Source organism: Entelurus aequoreus, linkage group LG20, assembly GCF_033978785.1.
Source record: "Entelurus aequoreus isolate RoL-2023_Sb linkage group LG20, RoL_Eaeq_v1.1, whole genome shotgun sequence".
Lineage (NCBI taxonomy): Eukaryota > Metazoa > Chordata > Actinopteri > Syngnathiformes > Syngnathidae > Entelurus > Entelurus aequoreus.
The window spans coordinates 24,717,061-24,730,153 of record NC_084750.1 but is presented as its reverse complement, the minus strand read 5'-3'; the positions used below and the strand labels follow the sequence as shown (position 1 = coordinate 24,730,153).

The following is a 13,093-nucleotide window of genomic DNA, read 5'->3' as shown; positions in this document are numbered from 1 at the left end:
ATTTTTTTCTTGGTCGCATATATTTTTACCTCTAAACCTTTCAAAATATGCCCAAATCTGCACCGATGCATGTAAATAAACAGTAGTCCTTAGGGACTCTAGGCCATTGCCTAGACCCGGAAGAGCCTGTAAGTCGCATGATTGCAACCCAGCAATTGCACATTTAAGATGGGTTGAAAGACATACACAAAAGAGCATTATAAGTATAATTTTTTATGTTTTAGACATACGTGTTTGTGTTGTTCTCCAGGACACTCAGCTGTTGCCCAATCAGGTTGTGTCGGAGCTGCAGTCCATCGCTGTTATCAAGAAACTTCTGGCCATTGCTGTGTCTGGCATCACATACCTAAGAGGACTTTTTCCAGAGAAGGCCTACGGGAACAAATATGTGGAAGGTTAGATGATAAACGTTCTTCTTTCATCAAGCAAAGAAGGAACAACTGGTTCACCCTCCACAATGCAGTGAAATATGAAAATATAGGGCGGTTTGTATTAAAACGTTTCTTTTTACAGATCAGAAGGTGATGATCCTCAGAGAGGAGCATAGTTGCCCTGGCGCCTGTCAAATTGTTCAGTGGTACACATATTTTCTTCTTCAAGTGACACTAATCAGCAAGTCTTTAGCAAAAGGTGGACAAAAACCTCAACCTAGGAATTTGCGATGTCGCGATCGCACAAATTCAATGGCTGCACAAATTTTATCACAACTTTGTCAAGTACCCACTACTTTCTCACACATTTCTCACGTGTCAATTTAACTATTCGAGTTGGACCTCTGACCAGTGCTCAAACGCACACGTCATTTTTATAATCAAAAACTTTACATGTCAATACGTCAACTCTATTGCCCAAACGGCGTCCTCCCCAGTAGCCCAGACCTGGTACACACAAGGTACACATTGATAACAAATTCATAAAATCACAAGTTGATTACATTTTACTGGAAAAAAACCTCTTAACAAAGCTGCCGTGACTTCAGGCATTTTAGACCACAACACTCGCAAAATAAGCCGGGACAATCCTGGAGGGACTGTTTATTGAAAACAATGCTGTAACAGCACCTCTGCTAGTTGCACCATAGTAGTGCACACCATTTGGTCTCAATCAACGATCAATCCCACACAATCGTTTAAATCTTGAAGTCAATTTATTAATTGATAATAGCGCTGATTCCTACTCACTACTGTGGTTTCCGGAAAGAGATATCAACGTGTTGATTATTAGGTCATAACATTGTGCTGAATGTGTTGTTATGATACAAATATAAATTGTTTTCTTTCTTCCTATTTAAGGATGCAAGGTTGCTTTGATGCCATCCAGATGAAATATGTAAGACAACAATTTCCACCACGTAAAACGATTTACTGGCATTTAGCCATTTAATCACTCGGTTAAACATGCAATACTCATACTATATTAAATCTAGAATATTGAATATATAAGCTTCATAATAAATTCATGTTTCTTTCCTCCAGCTCCGGACCGTCATTATGTCTGTAAGTATGGCTGCTGTGTTTTTTGTGCATTGTGTTTGCTAGACTTGCTTTGAATGGTAATTCAAGATAGATTGTCAATAAATGATCTATTGTGGAGGTAAATGTATGAATAGTGATGTGCAGTGGGTCATGTGATTATTTTTTACAGGTCTACACAGACGCTGACAACCCGCAGGTAACGAGCACGCGCCCTGTACACGTGGACAAGTGCACGACAAGCAATGAACAGAAGTTTCTGTCTTTCAGAAAGTGACAGAGTTTTATCAGTTCAGGATTCGTTACAACTCTGACGGGGCCAAGATGGACTTTGAGAGGTGGGATGTTGTCACTAAAAAGACACAGAAAGAACATAAAACATAAGCAGAATGTTTTTTTGCTACTAAGTAACTATGGGACTGTGGAGTCCTTCTTTGACTTCACCAATAATGTATGACTTGCTTTTTCCTGACCCCGCCTCCTTGTTTAATCAGCAACCACAACGAAAAGCTGTCAACAATGTCGTGTGGCAGCACCAAGAAGGCCAGCATCCTGTTGGTGAGGAAGCTCTACACTCTCATGCAGAACCTCGGTCCTCTGCCCGAGAGTGTCTGCCTCAACATGAAGCTGGCCTACTACGATGATGGTACACTCACATTTCACACCTCACTACAGTGTACAGGTCACTGCTATAAATATATATATACTGTTAAAGTGTACACATAATAATAATCATGGATTAGATTATATTGCGCTTTTCTAGACTCTTGTCATGATTGGCTTAGCCAACGCAGAGCAAAAATAATAAGAATAATAATGAATAGAGCACTCAAAAAGGAGTGAAGAAAAAATAACTCAGGATGCACACAAAAGGTGTGAAAAAATCAGAAATTGCACATGTCAGGTTCAAACACTGATGACATCTATTCAAACAGACGAGAAGCAAGGAATCATGCAGAGACAGAGTTACATTTTGCTCAAATGAGGAAAGACGTTATTTGGGCTGTAATCTAGTTACAGATCCAAACTTCGCTCTAAAGTCTAGCCCATGTGCTTCCTCTATTTATTTGGGAGGTCCCTGGTTACATCATTGAAGCTGTCACTGAGGGAAGGGGTTAATCTCGACAGCTCCAGTTAGACACAATATATGATTATACAAGAAATGCAAATGTGTCGACACTGGTGATATCGCCTTGTCTCTGCTCTGTCTGCGTCACGGCGGTGTTCGGCCTTGGCAGTCAGCAGGCCGTTCCTGGACACAGACACTGATAGACTGATGCGACTGGCTTGCAATCTTTTGGATTGCCAGCTTTGCACGGACAAAGAGAAATACCACTTCAGCACAATTAATAATAACTATAGCAACGGCCCTTAAGCATAAGAGTTGTGTGATAATATATACATAATTATTCTAACAGCACACAAAATGGTGTGGAGAAGAAATAGTTAACGCTACACGGCAGCGCCACAGGAAAACAAGAAGCGTGAGTGGAGCCAAAGCAGAGGAGATGAACGTGATTGGGAGTGTTAACCATCAGGAATCTACTGGTGCCGAGTGAATGAACTGGAGAGCTTTAGTCAGGAGGAAATGAGAATCAGGTGCGCACAGCTGGTTCCGCACCGTGACCCATAAATCAGGCAGACAGGTGGCAGCAGAGCTGGCAGATAATGACACACTCAAAGCGCTTTACAGTTGCAACTCAGAACCCATCAACCGTTCACTCCAAATTCACACATGATGTTGGTAAGCTACATAGAACACACTTAGCAACCTGACAGACTTGTCAACATTTTGCACTTCATATGTTCCTCTTAAGAATTCAAGTTCCACCCAAAGGTCACATCACTGCTATAATGTATATGCTATACTCTTACAGTATACACAGTACAGCTTCAGTGTACAAGTTACTGATATAGTCTATACCAGGGGTCACCAACGCGGTGCCCGCGGGCACCAGGTAGCCCGTTAGGACCAGATGAGTAGCCCGCCGGCCTGTTCTAAAAATAGCTCAAATAGCAGCACTTACCAGTGAGCTTCCTCTATTTTTTAAATTTTATTTATTTTCTAGCAAGCTGGTCTCGCTTTGCCCGACATTTTTAATTCTAAGAGAGACAAAACTCAAATAGAATTTGAAAATCCAAGAAAATATTTTAAAGACTTGGTCTTCACTTGTTTAAATAAATTCATTAAGTGTTTTACTTTGCTTCTTATAACTTTCAGAAAGACAATTTTAGAGAAAAAAATACAACCTTAAAAATGATTTTAGGATTTTTAAACACCTATACCTTTTTACCTTTTAAATTCCTTCCTCTTCTTTCCTGACAATTTAAATCAATGTTCAAGTAAATTTATTTTTTTTATTGTAAAGAATAATAAATACATTTTAATTTAATTCTTCATTTTAGCTTCTGTTTTTTCGACAAAGAATATTTGTGAAATGTTTCTTCAAACTTATTATGATTAAAATTCAAAAACATTATTCTGGCAAATCTAGAAAATCTGTAGAATCAAATTTAAATCTTATTTCAAAGTCTTTTGAATTTTTTTTTACATTTTTGTTCTGGAAAATCTAGAAGAAATAATGATTTGTCTTTGTTAGAAATATAGCTTGGTCCAATTTGTTATATATTCTAACAAAGTGCAGATTGGATTATCAAAATTCTAAAATTAATCTTAATCAGGAAAAATTACTAATGATGTTCCATAAATAGTTTTTTTAATTTTTTGAAAAAGATTCGAATTAGCTAGTTTTTCTCTTCTTTTTTTTCCAGTTGAATTTTGAATTTTAAAGAGTCGAAATTGAAGATAAACTATATTTCAAAATTGAATTGTAATTTTTTCGTGTTTTCTCCTCTTTTAAACCGTTCAATTAAGTGTAAATATCATTAATTATTAATAATAACATAGAGTTAAAGGTAAATTGAGCAAATTGGCTATTTCTGGCAATTTATTTAAGTGTGTATCAAACTGGTAGCCCTTCGCATTAACCAGTACCCAAGAAGTAGCTCTTGGTTTCAAAAAGGTTGGTGACCCCTGGTCTATACATTACTGCTAAAATAAAAAAGTCCATGTCTACCCTAATATAGGAAATACCTTTTGCATTTTTAGCCGTTAATTTTTATTCCGATGTTCACTTGTGTGTGAATGCCTCATTATCACCCCTCATGGGCTAAAGTGGTACTACACAAGCAGGCAACATGGCGCAACAAATGCTACATGCTATGGCTACTTTTTGGAGGTTTTGTAAAGCTGTTCATGATTCTGGAATTCTAACAAAGTGAATGTAAGAAATAATTCAAGTGTAAAATGTTTGCAGTTCAGCAATTAAGGTTGTAATGATAAACCACGGTAAAACTTCCCACGGTCAGTATTACCAATTTAAATGAAAATTATTCTAAAATTACCGGTGACACTGCTCAATTACTGGAAGTGCTGACATGAATACAAGAGACATTAACATATTTCCCCGTTAAGAAACAACATACCCCAAGCTCAACTTGTATAAACACAATACTGTCTGAGCAACTAAGATATTCAATTGTGCATAGGGATGTCCGATAATATCGGACTACAGATATTATTGGCCGATAAATGCTTTAAAATGTAATATCGGAAATTATCGGTTTCACAAAGTCAAATTTACGATTTTTTAAAATGCCGCTGTGTACACGGACGTAGGAAGAAGTACAAAGCACCAATAAACCTTGAAGGCACTGCCTTTGCGTGCACATAATATTTACGGCTTTTGACACACTCACAATTGAATGCAACGCATACTTGATCAACAGCCATACAGGTCACACTGAGGGTAGACGTATAAACAACTTTAACACAGTTACAAATATGCGCCACACTGTGAACCCACACCAAACATGAATGACAAACACATTTCGGGAGAACATCCGCACCGTAACACAACATAAACACAACAGAACAAATGCCCAGAACCCGTTGCAGCACTAACTCTTCCGGGACGCTACAATATATATGTGTCTTAAGTAACCAGAACAATATTCTTATGTAACACATTTTTTCTTCTGCCAAGAAAGTAAATTGTGTGGCCATTTATTTATTGTATTTGTTTTAATTAAAACGTTGTTATAATTAGAGGTGTGAATCGTTTGGACACCTAACGATTCCTGGGGTGACAACACGATTCTCAATTAAAACCAATTCTCACAGTCTTTTATTTAGTACATGAATTATAATGAAACTTTTTCAAAACAGGTTACAGGTTAGAAAATTTCTTTCTTGTTGCCTGGAGATGGTGTAAAAACATATTTTAAAAAAATCAATTCTTCCATCCACCCATTTTTTTACCACGTGTCCCTCTCAGGTTCTTAAAAAATACATAGTTATTTTTGGAAAGATAAAAGTTTGTAATGTGAATCAATTTAGAATCAGGATAAATAAAAAAATATTTTTTTGTGCACCCCTAGTTATAAGTACAGTATGTATGGGTACATTTTGAGCACATTCAACAATACCGTGATAATAATGATAAAATGATAACCGTGATCTTTATGGTGACAATAACCGTGATATGAAATGTTCATATCGTTACATCATACTCTATCAGCAATATAAGAGTGACTTTGTTTCTCTGTATGAATGTTTCGTGCGTGCTTCTGACCTCAGTGACGCCTCAGGACTATCAGCCACCAGGCTTCAAGGAGGCTGACGGAAACACGCTGGTGTTTGGGAAGGAGCCGGTCAGGCTGACAATGGGCGAGGTGGTCACGCCTTTCCACACCATCCAGCTGGACATGGCCACAGAGAGACAAAGGCTAGAACCGGTGAGCACACGTCACGTGACCTCCGCGCACGGTTTTGATTGGCAGTTTAAGGATGGCGCTCCTTGTCCACAGGTGGAGGAGGCTGTAGGTGGCAAGGACAAGTGGATTCTAAGGTTGCAGGATGAGGGTGTGGTGTCTCAGGTCAGCACACACACCAAGTCGTACATCTTCCTTCAAAACCAATCCGTTTTTACATTTTCTAAGTGGCCAATCAGTGAGCACCCTCCGTGTCTCTTCACCTGTAGAGTCACGTGGTCGAAGATGTGGACGCGTCCGACAACAACAGCAACGGTAAAGTCTTGAAGGCCAAATAGCAGGACAGAAGGAGCAGTTGTGATCATCATCATTGTGATATTTTATCCAAAGGGATCGAGCTGATGTGCCACGAAAATACCTACGAGGTTACCGAGGTCAGTGTGACATCATCACATGATAATAATAATAACGGATTAGATTTATATAGCGCTTTTTACTCAAAGCGCTTGACAGAGAAGTGGGAACCCATCAATCATTCACATCATGATTATTTCTTAACTTTTGGTGAGGAAGACAGCAGGACAGACAACTGACAAGACATAGTTATTTAGTTTCTCCAAGAGGTTATGTTGCAACCTCAAACTTAGCGTAATACTCCAACACTTTGAACATGATCAAACATTGTTAACAGCTGGCGGGGAAAAAGCATCATTAACTCAGAAAAACAGCAAATGTAGGATATTATCCGTATATATAATCAAACTTGTCAATAGCGAGCACTCAAAGGAAACAAAAAAAGTGGCCACTATAGACAGGTGGCTACCAAATGCAGGTTGCCATGACGAACTCTCACGTTGAACAAAGACAGAAGAAAGCACAACACAATTTATATATATATCGTCACAGGTTTGTCTTAAAAAGAGTCAACAATTAAATCAAATAAACAACAATTGAACCCTAAATTCCACAGAGTCTATTTGTGTTTCTGCTGAAGGGCCGATATAAAAAACGTATATTTTTACAGGATGCCACAGCAAAGCTGGGTTAGAGTGGTACAGGAAGTATGATACATTAACAATATAAATTTGTTTGACTTTACGAATAAAATACTGGAGGCCTTTTTCCATCAAAAGTTCAGAACCTTTAGTTTCAGGTTCCTAAAGTTCTTGTAGAAGTGTGTGGTTTGTGTTTCCACCACATTTTACAGTTGAGGGTAGTTTATACAAATCAAGCTGATGACGTGTTGCTGAGTGGTACACTATATTTCCACACTGATACCATGTAAATAGACAGACACTATTAGATCACATTTATTTTTCTATAGTGTAATTAATTATGTAATAATATACAGAACAATATGATTTAAAAACATAAAGTGTACTACATTTTACATATAAATTCAGGCTTGTCCTCAGTGTCCAACAGTCAGTAAATCAGGGGTGCCCACACTTTTTTCAGCAGGCGAGCTACTTTTCAAATGACCAAGTCGAGGTGATCTACCTTATCTTCCAATATATATATATACATACAGTATATATGTATATGTATTTATATATATATATATATATATATATATATATATATATATATATATATATATATATATATATATATATATATATAAATATATATATATATATATATATGTGTGTGTATATATATATATATATATAAATATGTGTGTGTATATGTATTTTTATATACTGGTATATACATATATATACACACACACTGTATGTATATATATATATATATATATATATGTATAATTTATGAAACAGTCCCACTTCGCTGGCAGGGACTAAATCTACCTGAGTAGTTTTTTGTGACAACGCAAGGGACCTGTATTTACAGTGTAAAAGTTCCTGCAGAGGAAAAAGGCCTTGTGTTAAAAGCACAAAAATCAGGAGAACAAAAGCAAATCCAAACAAGTCCAACCCTCCTCTCCTTTCTTTCCTAGTTGTATCTTTTTTTATCTGTTTGTTGTTGGATTTATCCCACATACCAATTTGCTCATGCAAAGTGCGGCATTTCACCGCGAGATCCTCAATGTCGTCACTCCTGCTGTCTGGCGGAGAGCAGCTGTGCATGTAGCCGGTGTATGTTGGCGGACCACGGAGCACGCAGCAAACTTGTGGCTGCAATGCAAATACGCTCTGTGGAATTTAGGGATAAAACTCAATCCATGAACGTCATGCATCGTTGCAGCACATTCTGATATTAGTGGCTGCCATACAAAGTAAAAAAAAAAAATCTCAAGATGCAAAATAAGTGACCGCTTGCCGCGTTAAACAGGTGGATGACACAAACACAAAGTTTATAAGGCTACTTTTCTCTGCAGGAGATGTTTTTGTGATCGTTAACACAGGTTTGAATGTACTGCATTTGCATTTGCCAGCAGGTTCTCGATTGGTGATTCAGTTTGCTCATACAGTAGGGACAGGACTAATGATTTGAAGGATTTAGTCTGTGAAAGTGTGCCAATATTACCTGTCTTTTTAGATGAAAACCGTGTCGAAGAAGACCTCTGACATGGAGACAACCACGATGACCACCAGAAGCGGACGCATATTAAAGTCAACCACGGTCAGTTTGACTCCTCCCTTTCTCTTCACCCTACTATGGTTCAATAGCGCACCAATATTCCACCTAGAATAACTTCCTGTTCAAAGAAAACTGCACTTTAAAAACAATTGCCCACTATTCACAATCCCTATGTGAGACAAGAACGCATGCCTGTTCTAAATAGTGTAAAACTGATAGCACGAGGCAGTTATCAATGAAAAAGCACTGTAAAAAAAATCTTAAAACCTCCCACAACGCCCCATTTACATGCCATGACCTGAATTTTAACCAAGGTATAGCAACATTGTTATTGTAAGAGCTAACACAGAGGAACTACTTTTCTAGCTTAGTGACACAGCTCCTTGCTCACACTGCCCCTCTGGCCTCTAACGAGCGGTAACACTAGCTACTTGAGCTTCTTCTGCTGCTGCTGTATGTATGTGAAGTTAATGCTAGGTTATAAATCATGCATCTCACCATTATAGTTAAAAGGTCGTGGCAGCAAGCAGAGAAGTTGGTCAACTTTGAAATTTCATAGGCTGCGCTCAAAATCCGGACCGACTGAAGTAGTGAATATTATGGCTCTCAATTTGCTCTCAGCAAATAGAACGCAGCATAAGACAAGATACTCATTTTCTCCCAGTATTTTTTTATCTGAGGAGTGAGGATTATGCGGAATTAACCAGCTGAACGGGGAGCCACAGGTCTCGTGCTGAAAGATACAACTATCCCATCAGTTGGCATCCCAGTGAGAGCGGACATTGTAAGTGACTGTTTTTATTTATAAACTTTTTGCACTATAATAACGCACAAATACTTTCACTAAGTTTTGCCATGATTAATGGTAGCACTCCTTACTGTATGTTGTTGTTGACTTAAGTTAAGCCCAGGAAAGAAGTTACAGTCATTCTGAGAATGACCACAATACTGTGAATATTACATGTTATCTTGAATGGTCCTGTGGGGCAAAACGATTGCTTCTTAGATGCATCACGATGGGGACATGGACATTTCTAAATTCTATGGAGAAACGTCCAAATATTCATTGTTTCAGTCTGTTAAATAAAGTAATAGAAACCGTTCTAAAATGTGGAACTAGCGCAGACACAGAGCAGAAGGACAGACGAATAAGCCATGGTAACCGCTAATCTAGTTTGAATGTGATGTAGTGATACAACAAAATAATAAATGCTTTGCACACTTCAACAGAAGTCTAACAAAAGGAAATTAGCAAGTAGATTATTAAGGCCAGAGAGAGAATACTATCTACACAGTGCGACAACACTGTAATGAGTGAGCCATAGATATACAGTAAATGGGTGGATTGACTGTGTGCTTCAGCGACCAAGGTCAGCGAGGGGCAATGTGTTTAAGCATTTTTGGCTTTGGAGGCTCAAAAACTAAAACAATTATACCTGCTCGCCATGTAGTCACATCTCTTAGCAGGCTGCTACAACGTTCACACTGTTCCAGTCTTCCACAGTGGGTCTGGATTATCGGTAGTTTTTGCCTCATCCCTCACTTAAAGTGTGACTATAGCATGTTTGAAGAATGGCGTTTCCTCGATGTAAAAGACCTGATAAGTCAGAAGGAGAAAGATATGATACAGTATTATCTGCTCACAGATGCTACATGGTGGTTGTTTGAGCACACTGCAGCTAGTCCTGGATAGTCCCACTCCTTTTATTATGTTTGTTATCACTCATGAAGTCTGCCATGATTAGTAGTGTTGTTGTTGTTGAAGGGAGAAGCAAACATGTGTGATACGTCTATGAAATTAATACGCCTAAAATTAGCAAAATATGTAAATACGACATGTTTTTATGAATGAGCCTGTCACTGCATTACATATATACTTACAGCATGTATATAAATCCTTGATGCAGGGTTTTTGGATATTTCTAGAGGGCATTTAAAGGCAAAATAGGTGAATCTCCATAACTTGCACTGGCTTCATGCTTGCAGTTTTTTACAAATGCACAGAAAAGAGCATGCTTTTTAGAGCGCTTAATAGTGGGAATAGAGCGAATTGCATTATCACCACTGTTAGCTGACTTTTGCTAAAACATCTATGTGCTTGCCTTACATAAGGATTTTGAATGATAGACAAAATTCCCCCCCAAAAAAGTGCAGTTTCCCTTTAAATAATTTTGCCTTAAATTAATGTATTCAGTCTTGTTACTTTTTTAGCGAACACTTTAAAAAGAACACCAATAATAGTGAAGGAGTTGAGGAACTTTATTGTCATTATGAGACACATGAGCTGGCACAAAATGTAGTACCCAAGGTCCCAGACAAGGAGTACCACAAGAAGAAGGGAACATACATAATTTAAATAAAATTGAATGTATATAGCAATATAATATTTTTTCCATAGTTTATTTAAAGATTTAATAATATTTTACATGCTAGTTGAGGAGGATACTGCAGGTAGGATCCTATTTCAAGAAATGTTTGAATAAGAAGCGTACTGATTTTGAAGGATCCTGACACTATGCAAACAACAACTGGGGTCAAGGGTCACAATGGTGTATGTTTCTGTCAGCAGTGTGCGCTGCAGACAAACGGGATGTTGAAAAACAGGAAGGAAGCCGCAATGAAGGACAAACTGGTGAGAATAAACACATGAATGTATTCATTGTTAGGTGTAGAAATGTTGCACATAAACACAACAGAGCCTTGACAGCACAATCACGACTACACTGCAGTAGATGTCTGCGAGGGCGTGCGTGGCGTCCACGTAGCAACTTTGATGAGTCAGCACTCATCACTTCTTCCAGAGTGGGATGACAACATACATTTTCAACTATTTTTTTTTTCTCCCATTAGGTTTCCAAATACGACATTCCAAACAGCCAGGAAACTCCACGAAAGAAGCGCAAGTTCAGCGAGCCCAAAGAACACCTCTGACCTCGCACGCGCCGCCAAACAGGCACTTCTTTTCCTTTCATTGTCAGTTTTTTTATGTTTATTGGTAAGAGTTAGGTTGAAATGTCCATGCATGTTTTTGTGAACAAACCTTTGTTTACGTGATGTTTAAGCGTCTTCACTTGTGCAGAGCAGTGCCGTCAGCTTCAATAAAAGTCACAATGTTGCTGAGTGCTTTCACTGAAGCTGCTGTTAGCATGGAAGCTACTACTAGTATAGAAGATACATTCCATCCAATCAGTGCCATTTTTGTCCCTCGGAAACAAAATCTATAAATGCAGGATCAAATTAAATGTGCAGGACACTTTGATAAAGACATAGTCTACTATGTCTTTATCAAAGTGTCCTGCACATTGATCTGATTGGATATTTAATAAATACAATTAAAAAATTGCATATTTGATAAATACAAAGTAAGAGATTCATTTAAATTACCTAAAACACTGGAAGATTTACATTTGTTGCCTGTCAATGCTTCCTAAAATGATACTGTACCCTGAAGTATGATCATTCAAATCCTTCAGAAATGTTATTCCAGTTATACGTAGGAGCCAGAAATGTGTAAATAAGGTCACGTCGTGTAATTAATGTAAGTAATGTGTGATACCATAGATTTTCTTTCTGATCCGATACCATGTAAAATTGAGGCTGATATCGACAATATCGATCCAATACCGATACTTTGTGCAAATGTGTTTGCTAAAATAAAAAAAAACGTGTATTTCAAATAACGTAGCATAGAGAATGCAGTTATTTATTTACTGTTATTTATTATATAATAGTTATCATATCATTATTATTTATTTATTCTTGTGATATTTATTGCATGTTTATTATTATTTATTATTAAATATTAATTTCAACCTCTGAAGTATACTGACTTAGTGGTGTGAGTAACAATATAGCCACGCTATACAAAAGAAAAAACAGGACGAAATCATACAAAGTGCACAAAAATTGTGTTTCAAACCATAATAAAAGGAAATAAGTAAAAAAAATAAAAGTATTTAAAAAATGAATTAATAAAAACTACTATTAGAATAAAAGGTAAGTCACAATTCAGTTACATGAACATGTTAATGTGAAAATACTGAACATGTAAATAAAAGCAATCAACATTGCCTCAATCACAAGTTTAGTTACATTTTTACACTGTGTTTGAGATACACATTATCTCAAATAACTAATGTTGCAGTTATGAAAGAGCTCATGAGACAAAAATGAAATGTTTCTCCAATCAAATAATTTCTGGAAAAGTTGAATACACTTATTGAATGTGCAACCAACGCTCATGACAAATTGTTGCCACAACTGCAACAAGGTGAAGTGGAATGGTTTTCAAGCATAATGAAATC

General features: G+C 37.4%; 2 protein-coding genes across 6 annotated transcripts in view; one reads left to right on the top strand and one right to left on the bottom strand.

Annotated features, from left to right (window-relative positions):
* The window catches only part of hormad1 (HORMA domain containing 1), a 13,924-nt gene extending 2,015 nt beyond the window's left edge, over window positions 1–11,909 (top strand). For 4 of the 5 annotated variants that reach the window (XM_062029714.1, XM_062029715.1, XM_062029713.1 and 1 more), the window contains exons 3-16: window positions 251–395; window positions 514–577; window positions 1,293–1,329; window positions 1,476–1,496; window positions 1,645–1,671; window positions 1,743–1,810; window positions 1,967–2,118; window positions 6,112–6,269; window positions 6,342–6,410; window positions 6,515–6,560; window positions 6,636–6,679; window positions 8,748–8,831; window positions 11,356–11,421; window positions 11,640–11,909. In XM_062029714.1, the coding sequence (XP_061885698.1) occupies window positions 251–395; window positions 514–577; window positions 1,293–1,329; window positions 1,476–1,496; window positions 1,645–1,671; window positions 1,743–1,810; window positions 1,967–2,118; window positions 6,112–6,269; window positions 6,342–6,410; window positions 6,515–6,560; window positions 6,636–6,679; window positions 8,748–8,831; window positions 11,356–11,421; window positions 11,640–11,720 (1,062 nt within the window). In that variant the 3' untranslated portion in view covers window positions 11,721–11,909. The remainder of the gene's footprint in view (window positions 1–250; window positions 396–513; window positions 578–1,292; window positions 1,330–1,475; window positions 1,497–1,644; window positions 1,672–1,742; window positions 1,811–1,966; window positions 2,119–6,111; window positions 6,270–6,341; window positions 6,411–6,514; window positions 6,561–6,635; window positions 6,680–8,747; window positions 8,832–11,355; window positions 11,422–11,639) is intronic. The other variant, XM_062029717.1, reaches the window with a different exon arrangement.
* ensab (endosulfine alpha b) overlaps window positions 1–13,093 on the bottom strand; it is a 55,480-nt gene that overhangs the window by 21,289 nt on the left and 21,098 nt on the right. Inside the window, exon 2 of the mRNA XM_062029719.1 lies at window positions 231–372. The gene's annotated coding sequence lies outside the window, so the exon portion shown is untranslated. The remainder of the gene's footprint in view (window positions 1–230; window positions 373–13,093) is intronic.